Source organism: Tachypleus tridentatus, chromosome 9 (genome assembly GCF_004210375.1).
Source record: "Tachypleus tridentatus isolate NWPU-2018 chromosome 9, ASM421037v1, whole genome shotgun sequence".
Taxonomy (NCBI): domain Eukaryota; kingdom Metazoa; phylum Arthropoda; class Merostomata; order Xiphosura; family Limulidae; genus Tachypleus; species Tachypleus tridentatus.
This window is the reverse complement of record NC_134833.1, coordinates 136,633,539-136,657,653: the sequence shown is the minus strand read 5'-3', so window position 1 is coordinate 136,657,653 and position 24,115 is coordinate 136,633,539. Positions and strand designations below refer to the sequence as shown.

At 31.7% G+C, this 24,115-nt stretch overlaps 1 protein-coding gene across 1 annotated transcript in view; it reads right to left on the bottom strand.

Annotated features, from left to right (window-relative positions):
- Nucleotides 1-432: 432 nt before the first annotated feature.
- Nucleotides 433-24,115, bottom strand: part of LOC143226450 (eukaryotic translation initiation factor 4E type 3-like) — a 33,281-nt gene continuing 9,598 nt past the window's right edge. Inside the window, exons 4-6 of the mRNA XM_076457435.1 lie at nucleotides 16,529-16,595; nucleotides 6,524-6,679; nucleotides 433-3,713 (exon numbers count right to left, since the gene is read on the bottom strand). Of these exons, the coding sequence (XP_076313550.1) occupies nucleotides 3,664-3,713; nucleotides 6,524-6,679; nucleotides 16,529-16,595 (273 nt within the window). The 3' untranslated portion in view covers nucleotides 433-3,663. The remainder of the gene's footprint in view (nucleotides 3,714-6,523; nucleotides 6,680-16,528; nucleotides 16,596-24,115) is intronic.

The following is a 24,115-nucleotide window of genomic DNA, read 5'->3' as shown; positions in this document are numbered from 1 at the left end:
CAATGGAGGTTAACATCAGTTTAAATGTGTCCACTTTTTGGAATTCTATACAAAACCTGTGTGCTACTTTGATTATTATTATTATTTTAAGTACACATCTGAACTTCTAGTATATTCATTGGCTTGGCAGTTTGTTTTATAATCACCCCCCAAATGAGTGAGGTGGGGGATAACACTTGATGTTAAGTCAGACATAAAACATTGTTACACTTTTTTTTCTTTCAACTAAAATAACTAAATTCTGAACTTAAACATTTGGTTGTAATTTCAATTCTGTGATGGTTTGACAAAACACTTTCATCACTTTGAATTTTTACATTTCAAACACTATACAACCTTGTAAATTTACAAGTGTTACACCTCAAGTGAAGCAAAGAACACAAAACTACATTTGAGTTTTTGAACAATAAAAAAAACACTAAAAACATGAAATTATGTGCTTTTGATATATCTCTTTACTACTGGTATTTTGAAACTTGCCATAAAATGATTTTCATCTACAAAGTTTATAAGCAAAGAAGAAATAAACCTATAAACGACTGACCCATATTTTCCAAAGTTAAATTTATATCTCAATGGAATATTTAATCTGTATTAAAATAGAGGGACCCAAACATATATACATATAATCACATACATGTATACACATTTAATTTCTTTTGTAGACCTTTAACAACACAGCATGTCCTATAAGACAATTAACTTTTCATTGAGCTAAAAACTCAAAGCTATTATAGATAAAGTTTTAATGAGATATGGTTGAGAGAGTTTATGCAAGCACTGAATACATTAACAATTATATTTAACATAAATACCTTTACTTGTTAAAGTTTTCTTCCAGCCAATTAAGTCTTTGAAAAAGGAAAAACAAATATTTAAATGAAATATTTAAAAAGATAATAAAAAATTAATATCCTGAACATTACAAGTATGCTTTTAAACTCCAGTTAAGTGCAATTTATGTGATCCATTCTTAATTTATATAAAACTATGCATCACCTTAATACAGCAAATAAGAAAAATGGTTGTACTGAGTCAGAAGAAAATATTTTAAACAATTACTTTATGTTGTGGTAGCATATTTAATCATGGAACTTAACAGTGATTTCTAGTACGAAAGTCATATGCATAATAGAAGATAATAACTACTACTATGACAAAATCTTATACCACCATATGGTATATTATAGTGCCTCTACACAGTGCTAACTTTGTACATTTCATTTCATAACAATACCAGCCTTCACATTTTCTGATATACTGAATGACTTAGAACTATTTCATCATGTTTTTTTCCCCTTCAAGTAATTTTGCAAATTCTGTTTCAATGCCAAAAGATAAGTGAAAAATAAAAACCTTAAAATTTTAAAATAATATACACATCTTTACACACAAAAAATAGCTAAGTAATTAGTTGTTAGTAGTAAGCAAAAGAATTTTGTTCAAAATTGTAAAACAAAGTAAAAATCCACATACACATGTAAGAATATGTTATTGAAACTATAACCACATTAAAAGCCTAATTTCTTGACTTAACATTCCTACTTCCAATTTTGTTTCCCCAAAGCCTACAAGTATTTAATAAGATTATATTTTCAATAATGATGACAGCTCTGATTTATATAGAAATACCTTTATGCAGAAAGTTGTAGTGAATTATCAATTTTCAAAATTTACAAATCATACATAATGCAAGACTGAAAAATCTTAGACAGTTAATACAACTTTAGAATATTCTTTAGAAATTAACATACCCCTTTTTGTACAAGTAAAGTTGTTGGTGGTGGGGGTGGGGACCCTTTTCATATATATTTCTGCAACAGATTCTGGCAAACACTTGAGAAACCTGTCAATTATTCTTGCAATAAAAGAAGTTTCTAAATGATGGGAATTATTTGGAAATATCTTTCACATTTTGAACAAATGACGAAAACGTTTTACATAAAACAGCTTTAACAAACAAAAAATGTTTCACAACAGCATTCTTTCCTTCTCTTTACACAAAAATTATTTTTAACCACTATTATAATAGTATCTTTGTGAACCTACTGTCTATACGATAAATTCTGTTTGTCCATTTTCATACTATGACTGACACATTATTATTCAGAATACATCATACTTGTTCTCCAGGTTCTATTTCAGGTACTACTAAAATAATAAATTTAATTTAACAAATATGCTTAAATTCTATCAATAGCCTTATTTGGCATCTGTTGTGATAGACATTCAGGTTTTCCCATCAGAATATGACAATCTTGTCTAGCTTCCAGTGAAAGATTTTAAAGATAAGTATTATCCTTTGTTTTCAGATCCCCCCCCCCACAAATAATTACATGAATCAAGTTAATACCTCGAGTTTTTCTACAAGACTTCCAAAACTTTGAAATCTTGGGTCATGAGCATTATTCTGGTAGTTCCCAACTATAGAAATAGCTACGCAGCCACACTGAAGATACCTTATGTTAAATGTTGTTTTCAAAAGTTAACCTGCTGAAATAGAGTTATTAATAAAACTTTCTAAATATACATTATCATGCCTCATTTGTAAGTGTATCAATGTTTGTTATTTTAAAAATAATTAGAAAGCCAAACACTTAATGCACTGCAGTTTTAAAATAAAAAGATTCTAATATACAATCCAATTACTCAATGAATTCAACTATTGTTATTATTTTGAAGATTCTGCAACGTAGACAGATAAACAACAATTATCCTGAAAAATCAGTTACTTAAATAATTTACTTCAGCAGTTACCCATATCATACAGTGTTTTTCTCCCACATAAGTACTTTAAGTTAAAGCAACTTTAATTGCACATGCCATTAAAAGTTAGTAATAACCAGTACAAAATTAAAGCTCTTTAGGGTTAAGACTAAGATATATCTAAATATTGAAGTTATAATGCATAAAAATAATACAATACACATGTTTAACAAGATATTTAATACTATTTCAGGTTAAAACAAAACCTACATAATCCATTCAGAATTCTTCTGTGCTTAACTTGCCTTCCTAAACTATTTTGTTACTAACTCCTTTTCACTTTGGTTTTCACATAAAGTGTTTGCATAATTCAGTATAAAGTTCATTTAATGTTTCATAATCCAACTTTTGCAAAAATAACATAATTACTATTGAAAAAAAAGTAATTAAAAACAAATTACAAGGCTAAAATACAGAAGCTTTAAGCCTTATTTCTTTATAGTAACACAAGTTGTTAAGTAATTATAACAGAATGACATTTTCTGAAAGATACACCATAATGCTATTTAGTTTTACAATTTTTTTTGTCCAATCTAATGCCTAATATTTTCACAGTTGTTACACTATTTTTTTTCTTTTTTAAATATGATCCAATAACAGATGAATTACCTTAATTGAAAACTTTACTCTCAGGAAGAATGCTTAGCAAAATAAAGAATTATCTTTCCATACATGACTATATACACACACCTACACACTTATGAGCCACCCGAACAACCTTTTTAAACTACACTATCATATAAATAAGCAAATATTAAATTCAATGCTCCATACTACATTTTCATGGAAATAATTTGGAAACACATTAGATCCCAACTATAATAAGAAACAGAAAAGGAATCTCAATATAAAAATACAGTGATTTCTTGTCTATACAGTCCTATATTTAGTTATGTCTCATGTTGATCCCTTCTTGTCACCTTCATAAGCAATATGGGTGTAGTGAGCTGTAAAAACAAGAACTATTAAAATACAGGTAAAACAAAAACAACTGAAATTATTACATTTTTGTTTTGTATACTGTTTATTTCTACTTAAAGATGAGTAGAAACAATTTCTTAGTCACACATACTAAATGTGGTTATTAAAAATACTTAGCTAAGAATAGAAAATATTTACAAATTATACTTTACCTTATTTTATAATATAATAATAGGTAATATATTGCACACTGCAACCTTCTAAAGTAATAATTAATTAAAAATATTAAAAAAAAAATGCTTACATCTACATCTTTAGATAGCCCTTAAGATACTCATTGTAATGTGTCACAACTGACTTATGGACCACATGACACCAGTGTATTACACATCATAAGCGTCTTCAATGAACTAATTACCAATATAAATATTAGACTCCTGAGTTAAGTAAAAGATGAAAAGCATGGTTAGAACTATGATGGGATTTAGTTGTATTACTAGTTGCAGTGAATATGTTAACAAATCAGAACAGAGGTTATCAGGCCCCCTCATCTCCAATACAGGTAGTTCAATACAGTCTCAGAAATTAGAAACCTATCAAAACTTTAATATCAAAATTGAGTCTACATACAGATATACAATACTCTGCCAAGAAAGCATCAGGTTAAATATAATCCAAGTATTCTATTGATTAACAAAAACATCAATAATAATTACATTAAATTTCAGCTAGTATTTTAATATATAATAACTGCCTACATCGTTAACTGGTAAGCAGCTTTCTGCAAGTACAATAGAGGGAATCAAACCTTTGATTTTAGTGTTCATCTGTTACTTTACACCTTAAAGGGTCTGGTCATCCTTGTCTCAGATTAGTCAAGAAATTAAAAGTGCAGAAATGGTACTTTTTAAATGGTTATGACAGTCTGTACAAATTAATTTCATAAGTAGTAGCATAAGACTTGAATATACAACAAATACATTAGAAACATCTGTATTTACAAGCTCTGTTCATGAAATCTTACGATATTAAAGAAATTGTAATGTATAAAATAAGCTGCAATTTGTAGATATCACAGCATAACTTTTTTGCAATAGTTTAACTTTCACCATGGATCAATTTATTTTAAAATTTTCTCATAACCATGATGGTATATAATAACCATCTAAAGTACTTAATGTACCTTTAAGAACATTAGTAATCTTGTGGTTAACAAGTCAGAATTTTTGTATTAAGTATTTGTACTAAGATTTTGTTTACTTATATGGTGTCATAGTACTGACTGCTATGAAGAAAGTGATATGAAGATTAAGAATACTACTCATTGTCTGAAGATCTTGATTTTTTTTTGCAGAAAAACTATTATATCTGTTATATTGTCTGTCATATGTATGTGGTTGGTCAATTTGACTGGCCTTGTAACCACCCCACAAACATTTCAATTAAATTTAAATTATCCTTTCTCAAATAAATTCAAACTTAACAGGAAACTTATTTGTTTATTTAAATTAGCATAAATACCACAACAGTACACATCTATTTATGCTTAAAAAGTTTACGGTTTTATTTCTCATTGAACTATGTCTAAACTAATAGTCCCACCATACCACATGGGCTATCTTCTATGAAAATTATTCATTATTTCACTTAATCTAAATTTAAAAAAAAAAAAACAGTTTAATTAAAGTTTTAGTTGTTTTTTTTTGGTTTTTTTAAATAAGAAGTTATGAATACAAGAAAAACAAGAAATAAAGTAAAATACTTACTCCATTTGTGATCTTTTTGCTGTCAACTACTAATGACACTTTACCCTACTTTTAACCCCCCCCCCATAATAAATAGGTATTATTGTAATAAATGTTTAATTAAATAGTGCTTCAAACACAAAATATCATTAAAAAAAAAAAAGCAGAATATACCCCAATTAATTATCACAATTTTTTGTGCTTTCTAACTATATGACAAGAGCCGTTATAAATTCAAAGTTAGTTTGAGCATTTCCCATGTAAACGAAGCTTGTACTGAAACAGATTAACATATTTCTATACAGAAGATAATGCATTGTAACACTATTTGATATGTGAAAATCTTGTTACATTTTAATTTTGATATTACTTATAACCAGTTTTCAAAGACAACTATTCATAAATCCTGAGAGAGAAAAGTGACATGTGGATGTAGCAAAAGGAGTCTGATATGCTATTTGATGTTTCTGTAAGTAGAAGAAGACTGAACACTGAGAAATTCATCTTTTGCCCGAGAAGTGACAACATTATAATGAATATTTCAAATTAAGTTGCAAAATTCTTGGATGGGTTGTAAATAAATTAAAGAAAAGAGGATTTCACATTTCTTACTAAAAGAAATGAGAATGTTTACTTAATATTGCTTAATACAATTAAAAACTTAAAAGTTAATTAAGATTTGAGTTAATTAGATTTTGATGCTAATTGTATTTGTAAACTAGAACAGAATTAACAAAGTTTAATATTTCCAAATGCTTGTCTTTTACAAAATAAAAAGATCTAAAAAAAATATGATTTGTAGCTCAAAGCACAAATTAATGTTTGAGTTAGAGTTAATTAGTTTTGAAATGCATTTTATAAAAACACACACACACTATGCTTCACATTTAATTTTGAAATGCTTTGAATACTGGCACCTCAGCAAATTCAGATGTCAGTGAATTCTAAACCTAAGTATTAAATGTAGCTAAGCCACTAGTTGTGTCTTTATTACAAAGATGTAATTAAAAAAGTATTTTATCCTGACCAAGCAGTAACTAAATTAGTAGTAAAAAGAAAACAAGATATCCGAGTTAATGACAAAAACCTACGTTTATAAAATTCTGCTTGGAAGGATACACCTGGCAAGAGCTGGTGAACTTTGTTCAGAACAGAAGCTTCTTCAGCAAGACTTGAATCAATATTCCAAATCTGGATCAGGTCATCTTTGTCTCTAACACTGATGCTGACTCCACAAATATCATCATCTAGATATATAGAAGTGTATTCATTATACACATGTATACAGTGCAAGACTATCCACAGTTCAAAAAACAAAAACACATAATCAAGTTTAAAAAGTAATTTCACTAAATATGCCAACCAAAAGCCTAATTTTACACATATCTTTGCTTCTAGATCATAATGTTGAGAACTTTCCTACAAACTGCTATTAATGAAGTTTTCCCATATAGTTTCAAAACTTTCACCTCTTAAAATCAGACAGAAAACAAAAGCAATTCATAAGAAACAAATCAATCTGACAATACAGTGCTTAAAACTTCTTTAAAAGGGCTGAATTAAAAAACAAGACCATTCATTAGGAGTGCCTCTTGTTATTACTTTGTTAGTCATCAAAATCTCATAGCAGACAAAATACTATATACTGACCACTGACTGACAATCTATACTCCAAATTTATTATTTTACAACAAAATGTTCTTAAGAACATACAGCATTGCATTCATGGTGTTAGAAAGATCACCAATGTTGGTAAGCCATAAAAGCAAAATTGATAAAATGCCACAATTCTCCATGTGCACTTGTTGAAAGGCCTAAAGTTTGATGTGTACAGTTTTAAAGTAATTTATCAACACTATTAAAGTTATATTATTAATATAGTATAATACATATAATACAACTATTTAACAAAATGAATATCTGTACTCAATGAAACAAATTGTCTCGTCACATGTTTGATGAACATTATCTCATGTCCTCAAAAACCAAACTATGTTACTCATTCATTTAAATAAATTTTTTCAAATTAATAATGGTTACCACATAACATTAGAATAGCATAGTAGGTTATTGTTAGGTAATAATAACATGACATTTGCTATTTTCTGTTCTTTTTTCAATAAGATATTCAGATACAAAAGTAAATTTATTAATAAGGTTGAACAGTTCAATGGCTGTTGAAAATTCATTTCTGCAATTTAAATAAGGAATTCATACAGATTAAAGATATATGCACTCCTAGCATATAAAAAACAAGTTAACACATTAATAGAACTAGCTTCCTTTATCTACATTAAAAAATACATATCCCCTGAAACAAATTAGTGACCCATCTTCAGGGCTGCACCATATGTTTACCCATGTTTTATTTGCACAAAATGAATGAAGTCTTTCCATTTTGAAGAGATAACCACTTTTCATTATGTTTACATAATCTTACAGTGCTCAGTGACCATTCAGCTTGCATGTGACAACTATAAAAATAAGGTCATCCTGAGCCATATAGTGGTTAGGGTCAGGATTTATACTTTATCATATGCTGTACAATACATTCATTATGCTAGTTTTACATTTATGTATATGGTTTAGATAATAAGTAGCAGCTAAATGTGTAATTTTCACTAATTTTTTTTGAATAGAGCCAAAAAAGTTATTGTTTAGGGATTTTTAAAATAAAATGTCAACCTTACGTTTTGACCTATTTGCTTGCTGTTACTCAAGTGTACAAAAAAACTGCATGAAAATACACAAGTATGATATAAAAAACAGATTCATGACTCAGTAACATTACTTCACAAATATCCTGGGCTTCACAGAAGACAATAACAGTGATATAACAACCAATACTTCATACATCAGAAATATCTCAGGTAATGACAAAAAATTGAACACATACAAAACTGAAATTTACAATTTAAAAAACCTATTCAAATTGGGTAACAAAACTTAAATACAATATTATAACTCACAATCTCAGTTAAACCACAACTCAAACTCTTGTTTACCTTAAGCTGCATTTAAAACATTAGGCTGCAGTTTATTAGTATTCAAACAGAGGATCCAAACATACATTAATAAAATAAAGCACATGTGAAAAGTTTGAACCTGAAACTATAGTAGTAAATAACTAATTGTCAATTATAATCTGTTGTCATTGTAGAAAAATTAATGGTATATTAATTTATTTCACTGTATATTTTACCAAAACAACTTAATTTTTATTTAAGAGGTTCTAGAGGTTACAAGTGAAATATGAACACAAGATAAAAAGATTTGTTTTAATTTTCATACTAATAACAATTTAAACTAAAATAGAATGGTCTCTGATAGAAATCACACAGCATGTGTCAAGTTTCTGAATTCCTTGGATCAGAGTTCTATAAAGCAGATGGGTGCTCAAAGTAGCAGAGATATTGGTTTGCAACTATAACTGAAAATTAATGAGAATGAAAACAAATTAATAAAACAATAGAAAATTAAGCTGAAATTGCCAAGAACTACTTTCTGACCAATATACATGAACAGCAAGTAAGCAACTGATGAAACAGATTCATATACCAGATGTGATGCTAGAAATCTCTTAAGTGTCTTCAGTGAAAAGGAAGACCAATCAACTAAATGTCTGAAAGACTTCAACACAGGAATTGCATTTGTAATGGGAAAGGTTGACCTACTTTGATCATCTGAACCATCATGTAGGTTTAATTATTACTCTTGGAAGACAAGTTTAAAAGATGGAGTCAATCAAGTTATGACAGGAAGATGAATTGAATCATACCATCAAAATAAGTCTCATAGACTCATGTCAAAGGGTGAAATGACAGATCAAACTGGCATGATGTTAGTTATATCTAGCATTGATTATGCTATAACTTATGCCAACAAGAGAATTAAATCCTGTTGAATTTGAAAAGACATTTTGAATCATTACACAAATTCTTTAAATGGGCTTGATCAATTTGATTAAAAGTTGTAACAACTATTCAATCATGAAACTATACAGACTATAGCTATGAATGTACTAAGTATATTTTCAAACTTCAACAAGCTTTTAAACATAATCAAGTATATTACAGAATATAATTTTCTATGTACAAAACATTTTATTAAAGGTTTGTCTGAATTTAAATAGCCCTTCAGGAGTTAATTTGAGTAAAACAATTTTTCATGTTGACAATTTTATTTTTCTTTAGTTTTCCTATTTGCATAATTTCTAGATGCTCCCAAATGATTATAATCATTTCAGTTGAACAATACTTTAATTTTTGTTCTAACCCTGACTAACAAAAGTAAACTAGCAAAAGTTGAAAGGTACGAAATATAATCAAAATTACATGTTTTAACTATAATTATTATGGTCTTAACTGAATTAGAATTACTTATCCTAATTAGTCTTAGGCTCCTAGCAGTTATACATTTGCTCCCAATTAGTTTTATTGCTCTTTGAACTGTATTTAATTGGCATAAAGTAACAAGTCACTCAAGGAGAGCTTGAGGAAAATAAGCTATTAAGTGAAATCAGTAGTAATAACATGTATGAGTCTTAAGGGGTAATTGCTTTTTTAATTTTGTACAGCTGAGTTACATTTGTTAAAATATATAACAATAAAATATATATACATAAAATCAAAAAGTAGCCTTTACTTTATCCTTAAAAAGGAGTTTTCCCACAGGAATATTTGGTTTAGTGCATCTAGTTATTTGATTATTTTTTGGTCCAAAATAATCTATGGCTTTCAAATATATATATTTTATAGTACAAAAAGTATATTAGCAGTTGAATGTCCCAAAACTAATACTGTATTTTTCTTTACCCTTCTTCCTGCCTCTTACGTTAAAAAAATTTAGTGCTCAAAGCAATGTCTTTAGTTTGAAGATATGTTCTCCCTATAAAACATCTGTTGGGACCACTTACTGAGCAGATAATCATCTGACTTGCATAGTTTAAAAATATACTGCATAAAAATATCCACTAGCAATAATCAAAGAAATATAGACAGAATATGAGAGGGATGTGTCAATGTGGGTTGAACAAATATAGACATCTTACAGGAGAGGCTGAACTTTTATATTCTGGTTTTAACATCTATAGTATAGATTTCTAATTATTAAAAATTAGAATTTTTAATTAGATTTCCAACCCCTTTTGCATCAGGCAACTCAAAGTGTGCATGTTTGAATCTTTTACACTCTTGCATTCAATATTTAATTAACCTATTATCAACACATACAAATAAACTATATCAAAACGTAGTTAATAAATAATACAACTTTAAAGTTTTTAAAGTCATAAGGAAATGTTTAGTAGTACTCTATACCCCCCCCCCCAAGTACAAGATTTTTGACATTTGCTTTGTTTTCCTTATTCTAAGGTATTTACTACCCCTCTGAGAAATAAAATTTAACAAGTTACTCCTTATAATATAGTTTACTCAAGCAAAGGATAACTGTTTATAGCCTTCAATCTTATTTAGCTGCAGATTGAAAAACTAGAAAATCAGACCTTTCTTGTAATGCCCACCTACAATATTCTCTTTCATATGCTATCAGTAGTTCTGAAGTTTAACACTATATTATTCATCATAAATAGAAAGCCAAAATTTTTCATCTATGAAATGATACATTACTTTATTTCCTGTGCAGAGAACTGCATTTCACATCTAATTCAAACTTTACTTCCATGGGAAACACACTGATGAGAGAAGGCATATTTTTAGTGGCTGTTATAGTTAGAAAGCTGAAAAATATTTTTTAAAAGTTATAGTATATTGTCTGATTATGCAATATTACATTCTTAGGAAATTAGTTAATTCTATAAAAATTATTTTTTTTTTTATAATAGTTTAATCAGGACAAAGCAGTTAAGTTTCATCAAGAGATGAAACAAAAAAAAGACTCAAGTAAGTACTATATTTCTTTTTATAATTTATTTATTAATTATAAGAGACTAAAATAAAAATTACAAAATTTACTAAATTAGATAAGGTTTAATTACACAAAATAAGAATAATGACACACAAGATTATTCACATTAAATCAACCCTGTGCAAGTTACAGTATAGAAAAATACAAAATGTTTCTGGAAAAAAAAAACTGAAAAACAATTGATAATTGTTTAGGAGGTTTTAGGCATTATACAAGTGAAATTTAAACAAAAATTGTCTTCATCTGAAATTTTTCAATTTTAAATTAAAAATCACTGCACTTTGAGCAGTTACCACTCAGATACTATATAGTCAAAAATATTAAGTAAAAAATATTAATTAAACAATTAACCAGGGAAAGATTATGGGAAGAGAGGTTACAAAGGGAGAAAAGGTTTTAAGAAAGACCTTGGAAGGAAGCTGTAAAAAGGTAACAAGGTTGGGCACAAATAAGACAAAGGAGTCAATATGGATCAGGAGAAGGCCAGAAATGAGAATTGAGGATAGACAGATGGAAGAAAATGAGAATAGAACGTCATAGGCCAAAGAGGTTATAGGAAGAAAAGTATTATCCAGATAAGAGAGAAGAGTGGCACAAGGACCTGGTAATGTTGGAGGTAATTAAAAAGATAGAGAGAACAGAGGTTCAAACAGAGATAACGTAAGGGCATGAAAGATCACAATAAAAGTCCCACACCAGAAGCAACAATTCTGGAAGAAACAGATCAACATGAAAAGAACAATGACCAATATGGAGATGGGGAAAATGTAAGGCATGTAATAATGCCACCAAACACTGAAAAATAGAGGATACTGAAAAACCCCTCTCAAAGAGGGGCACAAGACACTCAGATAGTCAACCATTGGGGGAAGAACCCCAGAAAAATGCCTAAAAGGCACAAATGTTCTACTTGCAATAGATATATGGAAAGATTAGTGTGAATAGAACAGGTTAGATGTGAAATTATTCTATGAAAGATGCCAAAAAAAACTTTCCAAAAACCTGACGAAATCTAGAATGTGAAGACAGTATAAACAGCATGAAATAGTGTGCCTGCCTTAATGGAACAGGTTGGGACCAAAGTGAAAAGGAAGGGTAAGATCCTATAGTTGAAGGAACTAAGGAAACCAAGGTTCAGTGGGCCAGGAAGGAGCAATCAGAATGACTGTGCATGGAGGTGACCACTCATAGAAGTAAATGAATGGGAGGGTAAACAAAGGAGCAGATGAGATCAATCCTGGCTGAAGGCATCAGGAACCAAGACTTGAGAGTGAGGAACTTGGAACAGAAACCAAGGAAATATGAAATAAGGATGATGGCAAAGGGGTATATCCAGATACTAACCAAACCACTGAAAAATAGGATGCAGAGATCATACAATGGGATAAGAGATTCAGATGGGAAAGACAATTAGCCAAAAGAGTGAAAGTAACCATGACATGATGCACCAAAAGAATTTAGTGTGTGTGGCTCCAATAATGAAGATCCATGGTGCAAAGCACAGATTAGGTCCTGATGTCCCTTAGGTGAGTGATAGAAGTCACCTAGTAGAAATATAAGAATGGATCATAACATGCCAACAGTTGGCAAAAAAAACAAGTGATCCAAAACCTGATAAATGGAGTGTAAGAAAGGTGATGTGAAGAGAAATCATTTCCAGTAGCCAATAATCTAAAACCCCTCAGTAATCAACTTGTGCATCCCAGCTCTAAAGATATAACTTTAAGGTTGGGCAAGGTTCTGTATGGGGTCCATGGCTAAAGATTAAAAATCAAGTGGGAAGAAGGTGAATAGATACATTCAAGGAATTCCCTACCAGGTTCACAGGTTATGAAATACCTATTGAAACAACAGCAGACAAGCCCTGTGAAGAAGTACAGATGTTAGAAGTAACTACCTACTTGAAAGCTACAGAACCTTGCCAGTAGGAAGCAAAAAAGCAGATAGAGTAATTAGAATGGCAAGTCCCATAGAATAGAGCAGGAGAACATAATGCCCAAATGAGATGGGTGTTGAAAAAACTGATGTAGAAAGTATCTTCACTGTGATCAATCATCTCACCAGCACAGCATCAAGTAGCTGATAAGTGAGACTTGCCGACTCCTGTTCGGAAGTGAGAGCTAGTTGTCTTTGTGCATATGCAATCCCAAAGGTATTAATATATTAACCAAAAGAGAAATAAAATTACTTAAAAAACATATGGTTCAGAAACAAGACCAAAGGACAAGGCCCTAAAAGGGTATATATCATTCCATGACAAAGCAAACCAGCAGAAGTAAAATCTGCATGGAACAGTATGAAAAGCCTGTTGGAGTAGGAGGTCAAGAACCATCTAGGAGAGACACTGACATCACCAGGAATCACAAGAAGGAAAAAGTGAAAAATGTCATTGCCACTAAAAACAGTGGTACCACAGGAAAGAATGACAGACAGGGCTGCAAAAGGGTAGGAGTTGGAAAACACAACAGAATCATAATCTTCAAAACAGAAAGCAATGGCTCTTGCAAGGATGGCAGAGCCCTGTTGAACAGAAGTCACCTATGACAATAAGGATAGTAATTGTGTTAAACTTGAAATATCAAAAACTGGGCCATAAGAATGACCCATGTATGGAGTTAGGCTACAGATTCACGAGATTAGTGCCAAAGCAAAAGATAGACCTACAAAGAAGAGAATCACACGTGTAGGGTCCTAGCTGGAAAAATAAAAGAATACAGCCAACAGTACGAGGAAAGAAACAGAAATGTTCCTAAAAGCCATGTAGGTTTCCCCACAAACCTAAGAAAGAGGAAGGCTGGGGTTGGAATGTGTGGCAAAGGTAAAATGAACAGGAGTCCATAAGAAAGAAAGCAGTATATAGTTGAAAAAGGTAGTAAACAATTCATCCAAGAAGAGTATGTTCAACAGTTAATTCTGTAAAAGACCTAGAAGCACAGAGACCACTCTGATGATAAAATGTGGATTGATCAAGCAGCTTATCATTAGAAATGTAAGCTACCAACAAAAGATGCAACAAGATCATTCTGATTTGAGGGGACATATCATAAATGGTTGGTGTGAAAAATCAACATGGAAAAAACAGTGCCAAACAAGACCAAGTAATCTACCAGTAAGTTCAAAAATAGGAACATGTTAATATATACATATTGAGCATATCAATATAACACAAAACAAAGTCCTATATACATCCACAAATGTGCCTTAGAGAGGGAAGCATCATATAAAAGGAATGATCTGCTTTCAGAGGTGGTAAAGGAATGCAGAAAGTAATGAGCCTGGTCCAGTCACCTTGAGATTTCCTTGAGAAGAGGCTCATGAAGAACATGGATACTAAAAGAAAATCTTGATTATGTAAGGTTAAGTGTGGAAGACATGAGTGCATGCTCAAATGAATTGATGGGTTCTAGTAATAGGTATGAAACTAGGTGATTATGTGCTTTAGCTAAGTGAAGAATAGTTGTAATTAGTTGAGACAAGAGGAAGAAAATACAAAAATACCAGCAGAAGAGATGAGCTTATGAAGATAATTTATAAAAGAATGACACTGGCTTCTGATAGGAGGGAAAATGAGGAAAGGAGGAATGTCTGGAATCTGGAATGAGAAAATTAAGGGTAAGACTGGTCTAAACAAGGAATAGGAGTGAAGTGTAAAGTCCACATGCAGCAAAAAGCATGACTAAAGACACGTTGGGAAAGATAGGGAGCAGATAAATAACAAGTACACAAGAAGGAAAGAATACAGTGAAAAGCATAATCCAACCCAATGAATCTCAACAGCAAAGGAAGAAGTATGGAGGGATAGAGCAGAAGTAAAACAAGGTCAACAAAGGGAATGAATATTCACAGAAACTTGGAAGAATGAAGAAGAGACTTAGAGAAAAGGTAAATTTAGCAGAAGGGTAGAGGAGAGAAAATAGCAAAAATATGAAAATGGGGAACCAGAAAGGGAAATAGATACAGGACCAAATCCACAAGTTGGCCAAGAAGATAATGACAGTGATAAAAAAAAAAAAAAAAAAAGGTATAAAAGTCAAGACTAAATCACAAGAGCAAGTGGCTGCAAGGCATTTGGGTGCAAGAAAGAAAATTGTACAAATTCTTATAACAAGAAAAGATATGGTAAACTGCAAGAATCATAGACCAGAGTACAAAAATGAGAGTGAAAAACAAGTAAATAAATTAAACAACAGACCTCAATGAAATCCAGAGAGATTTTAAGGTTTAGATCATTTCATGAATGGTAAGGTAATACCAAAACACATTAGGTAAAGTAAATGTTGTAGTCCAACAGATTATTCCCATCTGAAAAGAAAGAAATGTGGCCAAAAAGACAGGAGCAGGAAACCCATTAAGCATGTAGTAATCCACAAGACATTGAACAATTGCTGCAATTACTCAGTTAACAAGACCCCAAAAGCCTTAGAAAATAAACCTTAAGTGTGAACAGTATCACTCACTCAAAAATATGCGTTAAATCACCCTCCTATTAGTGAAACGTTGTTCTATAGAGACATCCTCAGAGGAGTGAAATTCATGTTAAATCACAATGGTAGGTAGAAGTTGCTTCAAGACTAATGGGATGCAAGTCGCTATGGCAGACACACAAAAGAAGTTTGCTAAGCTGTGTAAGGAAGCGAGTTACCATCTCGAAAATGTAAATTAAAGGCTTGACTTTAAGAACCATCAGAGTTAATAAATAACTGGTTTGTGATGAACATGTTTTACACAAATCGTTGCACATAAAACTACTGAACACCTCTGAAACATCAAAAGAAAATTTAACAAAGTTAACTATTAAGTGAACAGGATAAAACATGCTATATGCACTGAATACAATTATAAATATAAAGTTTGTTTACATATTATTGGTATAAAGTTTACTGAAAGTAACAAAGTGCCAAAGTAATGCAAATGTAAGTAATGGTTACATAAGACATCTTACAAGACCACAAATATCCTGCAACAAAGTTAGAACCTTTTATTTTATTGCTTAAGATAAATTTCTGACCACATTATAAAATACAATTTGAAGTATTATAAAATACTGTGAATACACATTATCAATAATAGGAAGATAAAACAGTTATTCTCTGGTAGCAAAGGTTCAGTATGTTTTAGTAGTGACAAGTAAAACAGAAAATTAAAATACCAAGAACATTGTGTGTACTAACCAAAAGCAGTATTCTCAGCAAACTGTTCTCCTATTGCAGCCAGTAGGAGTTCCTTCCATACTTGAGGCTGTATAAAAAAAGAGAAACTAAGAAAGAATATCACAGATAGAAAGTTTCAAAAAAAACACATACTTCTTTCTCAATGTTAAAATGTACCAGAAATAAACCAAATTACAAAAAACTAAATTTCATATTAAATCTGCAATAGAAATTGCAATGTACAAAGTACATCAACATTTATTGATGTATAACTAGCTCTTCCAAAAATGGTTTCTCTAGAGGACCATTATTTCTTTGACACTTCCCTGTATTTACAACTCATAAAATGGCAGTTTCAGTTAGCAAAGTTTGTCTACAGCATTTACTTCAACATTTAACAAAATCCATTTGAACAAAATGCTATATCAATAAGACAGTAACAAAGTTATGGTAGTAGAAGGTGTGCATCACATTACAGATAAATCTGTACAAGTTACCATTTCTGTCAGAAAAGAAAATTATTGAAGTTTACTAACCTTGAAAATACAGAAAGTACAAAATATGGCTTTGTGATATTAGATAAGCATGTAGGTTCATGAAATTAATTTAACAAGAACACAATACCATATAATTTAAGCAATTTGAAAGGTCCACCTTTTAAAAGAACTTGGATTATAGGGTACATTACTTGTGTCAAAAATATCGTTATATAAAGGGTAGACATAACTGGATACTCTTAGACCACCTACCCAACAGAAGATATTAGTAACTGAAGAGTTAAACTTTTTTGAAAACATTTAAAGAAATACTATATTATGCAATCTGGTGATGTAGTGTATGGCCCTTTAAAAACAGAATTGTTTTTGTTACATAATAATTATTACACAAGCCAAGTGTATGCATTTATAAGCTAGTTGTGCTTAAAATGGGAGCTTAATCTTTCACTTGTACTTTTCATTAAGACTTATTTTAAGCTCTAAAATAACTGAAAAGGAATTTGAAATTTAAGAGTTTAAAAGAAACAAGAGGTCATTTTGAAAGTTAAAGGAAGACTTTTTCTTAATAAAATTTAAGATTCTAAAGTTGAAGAAATTTTGAAAGATGGTCAACATGAAAACATTAAAATAAATCCTAAAAAAGTCATGCAACTGTTGAGGGAAAAATTAATACGTTACAAAACTAACACCTTATGAAAAGCAAAGTTTAACTCGTGCAATCTTATTTTATTTAGATTATATGCCTTAATTACAGTTCATATGTTTGGTATGAATTTGTGACCTATTATATTCAATATTAAGAGTTCAACTTAAATGTAAGACAAATTTAAAAAATTTCACTTTGAACATTTAACACAACATCAAGTGACACCAAAATATCTTAATGTAAAACTAAGCTTAATTCTTTCCACAAATTCTTAACTGTGTATTTATTGTTACCCCTTTTTAAAGGGCCTGCAAAAACAAAAAACAGCCCAATTACTATTGCATGTTTTTGAGAAAAAACTAAAGAAAATAAAGTTCATGTTAGAAATAATGGATGTAATTAACCTGCGAGACATTTGGTGAAGACTTTTCAAATTTACAGTAAAGTTTATAAAATAAATGTTTAGCTAATGATTCTCCTTTATCTCAATAATTATGATTTATTTATGGATAGTTTTGGAAGGGAAGCACTAGAAAACATAAAAACCTGAAGTTTGGTTGGGGTATGTGAATAACACTTTACATTAGACAGCATGGTAATGATAAACTAGCTGCTTGTGCATAATAGCATTGATAGTTCTCTACAACATTTAATTATGAAGTCTATACAAACAGTTGTTTACCTTTTTTGGATCTTTTAGTGAGTAAAAGTAAGGATAAATTGGAAACTACCATTTACAGTAAACCTTCATCTGTAATCATTTTGTCTCAACAATCCTGTTGCATTAAATCCAAAACAAATAAGTTCCTTATTCTTAAGTGGATAGGATATTAAAATTTATATACAAATAGAATGTGAAGCTTATATACTACAAAACAGAAATTTATGATTCAAAATGCATGAACAAAATGTTAAAAGAAATGAACATACAATTCAATGTATGTTAGGGGGACAAAAAGCAGCTTATTTTAGCACAAGCTGGGAATTTAAATTAATATGAATATACATGAATCTATTGAGATAATTAAGTGTAAAAGTAAATTTACATTACTGAAAAACAACAATGGACCAGATGAAAATGTTGTCAGTAGATAGTGTAAAATTCTTTGATATATTAATTGACAATCTGGTAATCTTATAAATGTTACCTTTTTACAAAACATTACACTATTGAGGATGACTTAGTGATATATGTTGAAAAACTTAGAGCAAGCAAGACTATTTTCCATTCTCAGATTTAACAATTTTATCCTATATAGGAAGTCATTTTTATTTTATTGTAATTTTGAGCCTGGAAATGGTCTCATTTTTAGATTTATGTATAATCATTGTTTTTAAAATTTGCAAGGTTAACATCCAAGGTGAATGTTCATAAAACTCAAGTGTACAAACTATTAAGTAGAGAAGTGTAGAATGCTCCTGTGCATATTTTAAGCTTATGATTGTGTATAGGGTTCTGTACCTTCAAGGAAAAGTATGACTGAACCATAGATAATACCAAAACCTTGACTAAACGAAGTCATAATAAATCAGCAAGAAACATCAACTATAAGTAGTTGAAGAGGGGACCAAAGATGGTAAATGCTCATTTTAAATGGCAAGCAATAGTGAGATGTAGTTCAAAGGGTAATACAACAATAAAATTTAAGTATAAATAAATTTATACTTAAATCAGTTTGAAGTTATTTAAAGATAAATATGTAGTTTGTTACAATTTGGAAATATTCTGGACAGAAAAAATAAGGTAATTTAGTTTGATATTTTTAGTGGTTATGAGGTCAGTCAAATTGACCAACCTTGTAGAGTAGGGTAGAGGAAAAGTTTTATTGAAAACAAACATTTAAAATGTATGAAGTAAGTTTCAGAAATTATGCAAATGTAATTTCAGAACTCACCCAGTCTGAAAATCATTTATCCTCATTCCCCTAATTTCATGTTCAGAATAACAAGACTAGAATCCCTTTCATGACACAACATACTAGAATTGATCAAGAAGGGACATACACAGTTAAGCCAGATAGTAGAGCATCAAGTCTGAAACAATATTACAAGTAGACTCTCATATAGGTTGGTAGCACCCCAATCAACACTTAGAATAAACATCCAGGAACCTGAGTAGGAAGACCCAACTTTTCCCTCTTCTCTGAAGGTTGAGAAATTCATTTTAACACTGTAGGAAAAGTTTTTATTCACCATCCCAGCAGCCAAAAACCTGGTGGTAAGGACTCCAACTCCACTAGTAGAATCTAAGGAGTAATATAAATTGAGTGGTGCTGAGGAACAGTGCAATAGGTGAACCAAGTTCCCAAAATTTTTAAAAAGCAAACTGATCCCAATTTATTCAATCTAATGATAGGTGGGGGCAGGAAAGATTCCCTTTAGTTTTTACTCATAGTAGTCCATGAGTTGTGGTTCCAACATAGTATGGTAATAGCGACTGGTGAGCTCCTAGATCTTATAAAAGACCTCATTTCTACAGAGACTGTTGCAGCCATAAGTATATGGAAGTAGTGGTTGCTAGAGCAAAATTGGAATAATAGAACACCTGCTTGGGCAACACTCAAAGTGGGATCCAGCAAAAGAAAAAGGGATAAGGGACCCTAGAAATAAAATAAAAACAAACTGAGTTTTAAGAAAAATCCCCATCTTTGTATTTTAGTAGGTGTAGCTGAAGTGGGCACAGAGGTAAGTAAAAAAACACTCAGCAGAATAATCTGCAATTTGTGCAAATGATGGGAGAGAACATCAGGAGCAGTCCATATACCAGTTCCCACAGTGTCCTTCAGCAGGCAACTCAATCAGACAACTAAAGACAGAGTTATGATGAATATAATGAGGGCATGGGGCTCAGAACATTCCTCATCTGTAAAGAGTCAAAATATGGATTAACTTGTGATTCCACCTTCTCACAGTAAGAGAAACTGCAGGAAGTTAAAAGATCCCAATAAAGTCAATTTCTAGGACCTTGTGGAAATCACCTAACACCTTTGGAGCCCTGATAGAAAATAAGAACTTAGAGGCCCAAGCAGTCAGATGTGAAATAGCCAGCAAATGAATTGGTGAGAACGACTTATCCTCTTTCCTGGTTGAGAAAGTCTTAATATTGAAGAATCCATCTGTGTATAGCAGGACAAAAGTACAGTGATGAAAAAAGGCATCCAAATGCAATGCAGACAATTTTGACATATGATGCCCATAGATCAGCAGCAGCAAAAAAAAAAAAATTTTAAGGGAAGGGTGCACACAGTATATGATGCTTAAGGTGCAAATGACTTTTGAGACAAAGTATGTAATACCACCTTAATGTCTCAACTAGGAAATTAAAAATGCCTTTTGAGGTGAAGGATGCAAAATTATTTGAGAGCTAGATAACAAATGAGAACAATTTCCAGTGTTTATAATACCAAAAATCGTCAAGGATGCCTTATGTAAAGCAATAGTAGGTAGATAAACCTTTATTAAAAGCCAGGACAAAAAGATACAGTTGACACATTTGAAAAGTGCATTCAATTTCCTTGCAAAACACCACTGACAATAAGTGTCATTTTTATTGATAAATGGCCATTGTTGGTCTATGGAAAAACCAATAGAAGACAACTTTAGATGTTAAACCCTAATTAAATGTCAAGGACCACCTAATTTTCATGTATGAAGCTTGTACTTCATAATGTTTGAATGTAGAATACAAAATTGAGATTGCCTCAGAAATAGCCAAAGAGGAAGTGGTAGAGGCTGACATTCTTGATACTGAAAAGTAAACTATGGTCAGGCCAATCAATTTCGGGCTACCAGCAGCACTTGACAAGGAGTGAAAAAAAACCCATAACCAAAACTCTGGCTAGAGAAACCTCAGAGAAGGCATACATATGCAATTACATTCAGTCTTAACTAAATGCATTTATCACAAAAGCCAGAGGATGAGGCACCAGGGACCAAAATCTGTAGTTAGGAGTTCCAATGAATGGCAAATTGATCAATCATTGGAGTTCCAAACAAAAAACAAATTCACCACACAACCTCACTATGTAGCATCCACTAAGTTGGGCCAAGCCAGATGATATGATGGGAATGTGTGCAGTAAAGAACATTCAAAGTTTTAAAATCAAAAAGGTGTTAAAATGCATGCCTCCTCGGTAGGGAATGTAATATGCCACCATGGAATTGTTGGAATGAATCATGACAATTTTTCCTTTAAGTACAGCTGCAAGTTGAACAGCAAGAAGTTCTAAAATGTTAATGTGGAAGAAAGATTCATTGTCCATCTGTTAGACTAATTCCTGACAACTGATATATGCACCCTCATCTCTGAAGGGAGATGTGTGAAAAAAACCTCAAGACAAGAGGGTTTACTATAAGAACACCAATTGTAGTGTTATTCTGATCCAACTACCAATCAAAATCTAAAAATGTCCCACATCCCTAAAAAAGACAACTATCCACAGAGTAGAAGATGTCTGGAAGAGCCTGTCTGCTTTTTCTTTAGAAAAAGACCTGACGATAGTTAGCTGAGCCCAACTTAAATATACATTTAAAAAGACAAATGAATAGAATGGATATTTTGGCTCTGACAAGTGAGGGTGAAGAGAAAAATCTTGTATGTTAGAGACATATGGTGCATATATGCTAGACCTAAGAGCAGAGCCCTGCACTGCAGAACCCTTGTGTACAAGATGTGATAGCAGTGGGATGTCTCCACAATGGGGATGTGAAGTTAAGCATATGCAACATTAAAACTATAATTCACAAACCTGGAGAAAAATGCTAAAAATAGGTTGAGGGTGAATTTTGTGATCCTGATAGGATCTAGAAATTGGTTAAGATAAGGCAGATTGATGATCACACTAGTTTCACATCTTTGTCAAAACAAAGAAATGGAAATAAAATCCAGAAAGAATGTGATCAGTTTTCTGCTCCTTTGACCAACAACTCTCCAACAGTCCTGGAACAAAGATCCACATGCTGTGGAACTGTGGAGGGTAAAAATACTGCAGGTTGAGAGAATAATGGGAGGTGGAGATGCCCACTGAGTGATCAACCTAAACACTAGAACCTGAAGTATAGGAATTCCAGATGTCTAGAAATTGGAATTGTGCTCCTAAAGACCCCACCAGCATAGGATAGTCACCGATACTGCTAGTTATGTTCTGCCTGAACAGAAGAGTCTCTTGGATAATGACAATCTGTTCAGAGGACCCAAAGCCAGTGGTCAAGACAATAGGCAGTAATGCAACGACTTTCAGCACGAGCCAAACAAAGTACACAGGCCAATGCCAATAAGAAAGAATTAAAACTTTCAACATCAATCCATTATTCAAATGCTTCTAGAATTCTAACAAACATCAAGAGACAAAAGAAAAGAAGCCTCATGCAACTCGTGGAAGGTAGCAGCAGATATACAAGCTCCCTCCAACAGTGTGTGTCTGCTCAATACATTTAAATAACATACAACTCAGGAAACCAAAGAAGCAGAAGCTGATAATCTTAAAGAAGTCAAGTCAAAGAGAAATCAGACAAATCTCAGATAATTGATTTGTTCAAAAGAGATCACAGGTTCTATGCTAGAACCCACATCCAAAAGTAGAACAAGTCTTTGGGAATATGTGTCCACCTAGCAGTAGTAAGCCAATGTATACAGTTTTAACAAATGTGATGGACAAGACACAGTTATCCCTGCATGAATAACAATATATCAGGAAGAAATAAAAACTAAATATATGCTCTCAGACAATTCCACCATCAAGGAAGGAGTCATCTCTAAAGGAAAAGGAGAAATTAGAAAATTGTAAACCCAGCTGGCTAACTGAAGAAATGGAGTAGAAATGGCTGATCCAATATGGCATTGTGAGAAGTCAACCTAGTAAATAAAAGGACAGTCTAAATGCTCTCCAGAATATCCTGGACCACTGACAAAATCCAAGTCATCTTCAAATTTCTGATGGGAATGCTAATAAGCTTCAGGACAGTTGTGAGTGCAAGACCAATTAGGGAAAGCTGTGATTTATTCAGTTACAGGTTTCAGCTAAAAACTCACTTGTCCAAATGGGGTCCCTCCATCGAGAATTTAAATATGCCTCCTAGCAGTAAGGAGCAAGAGTATGTTGATCTAATAAAGTGGAAAATCTTTCAACATGAACAGCAAGTCTGAAGGATAAGTAAAAATAAGTCAACTGCCATCCTACCTGCTAATAAAGGAATAGAGTCAAATACATTAGGAGAGACTACCAAAACCTCACAAATTCAAGTAACCAACTGCATAAGAGGGACTGGAAGTGGCTGCTCAAAATGATACACTGTTTAAGGCAACTTAATAAAGAATCCAAAAAGCATGTTTAAATATCAGCCAGTCATTCCAGAGTTATTTGCAAAAGCCACCTCAAACCCCTGGAGACACATGATTGGTCTGATTGTCTTCATCTTCAAACGCATAACACTGCAGACAACTTCAAGTGAGATTTTTTGTTGTTG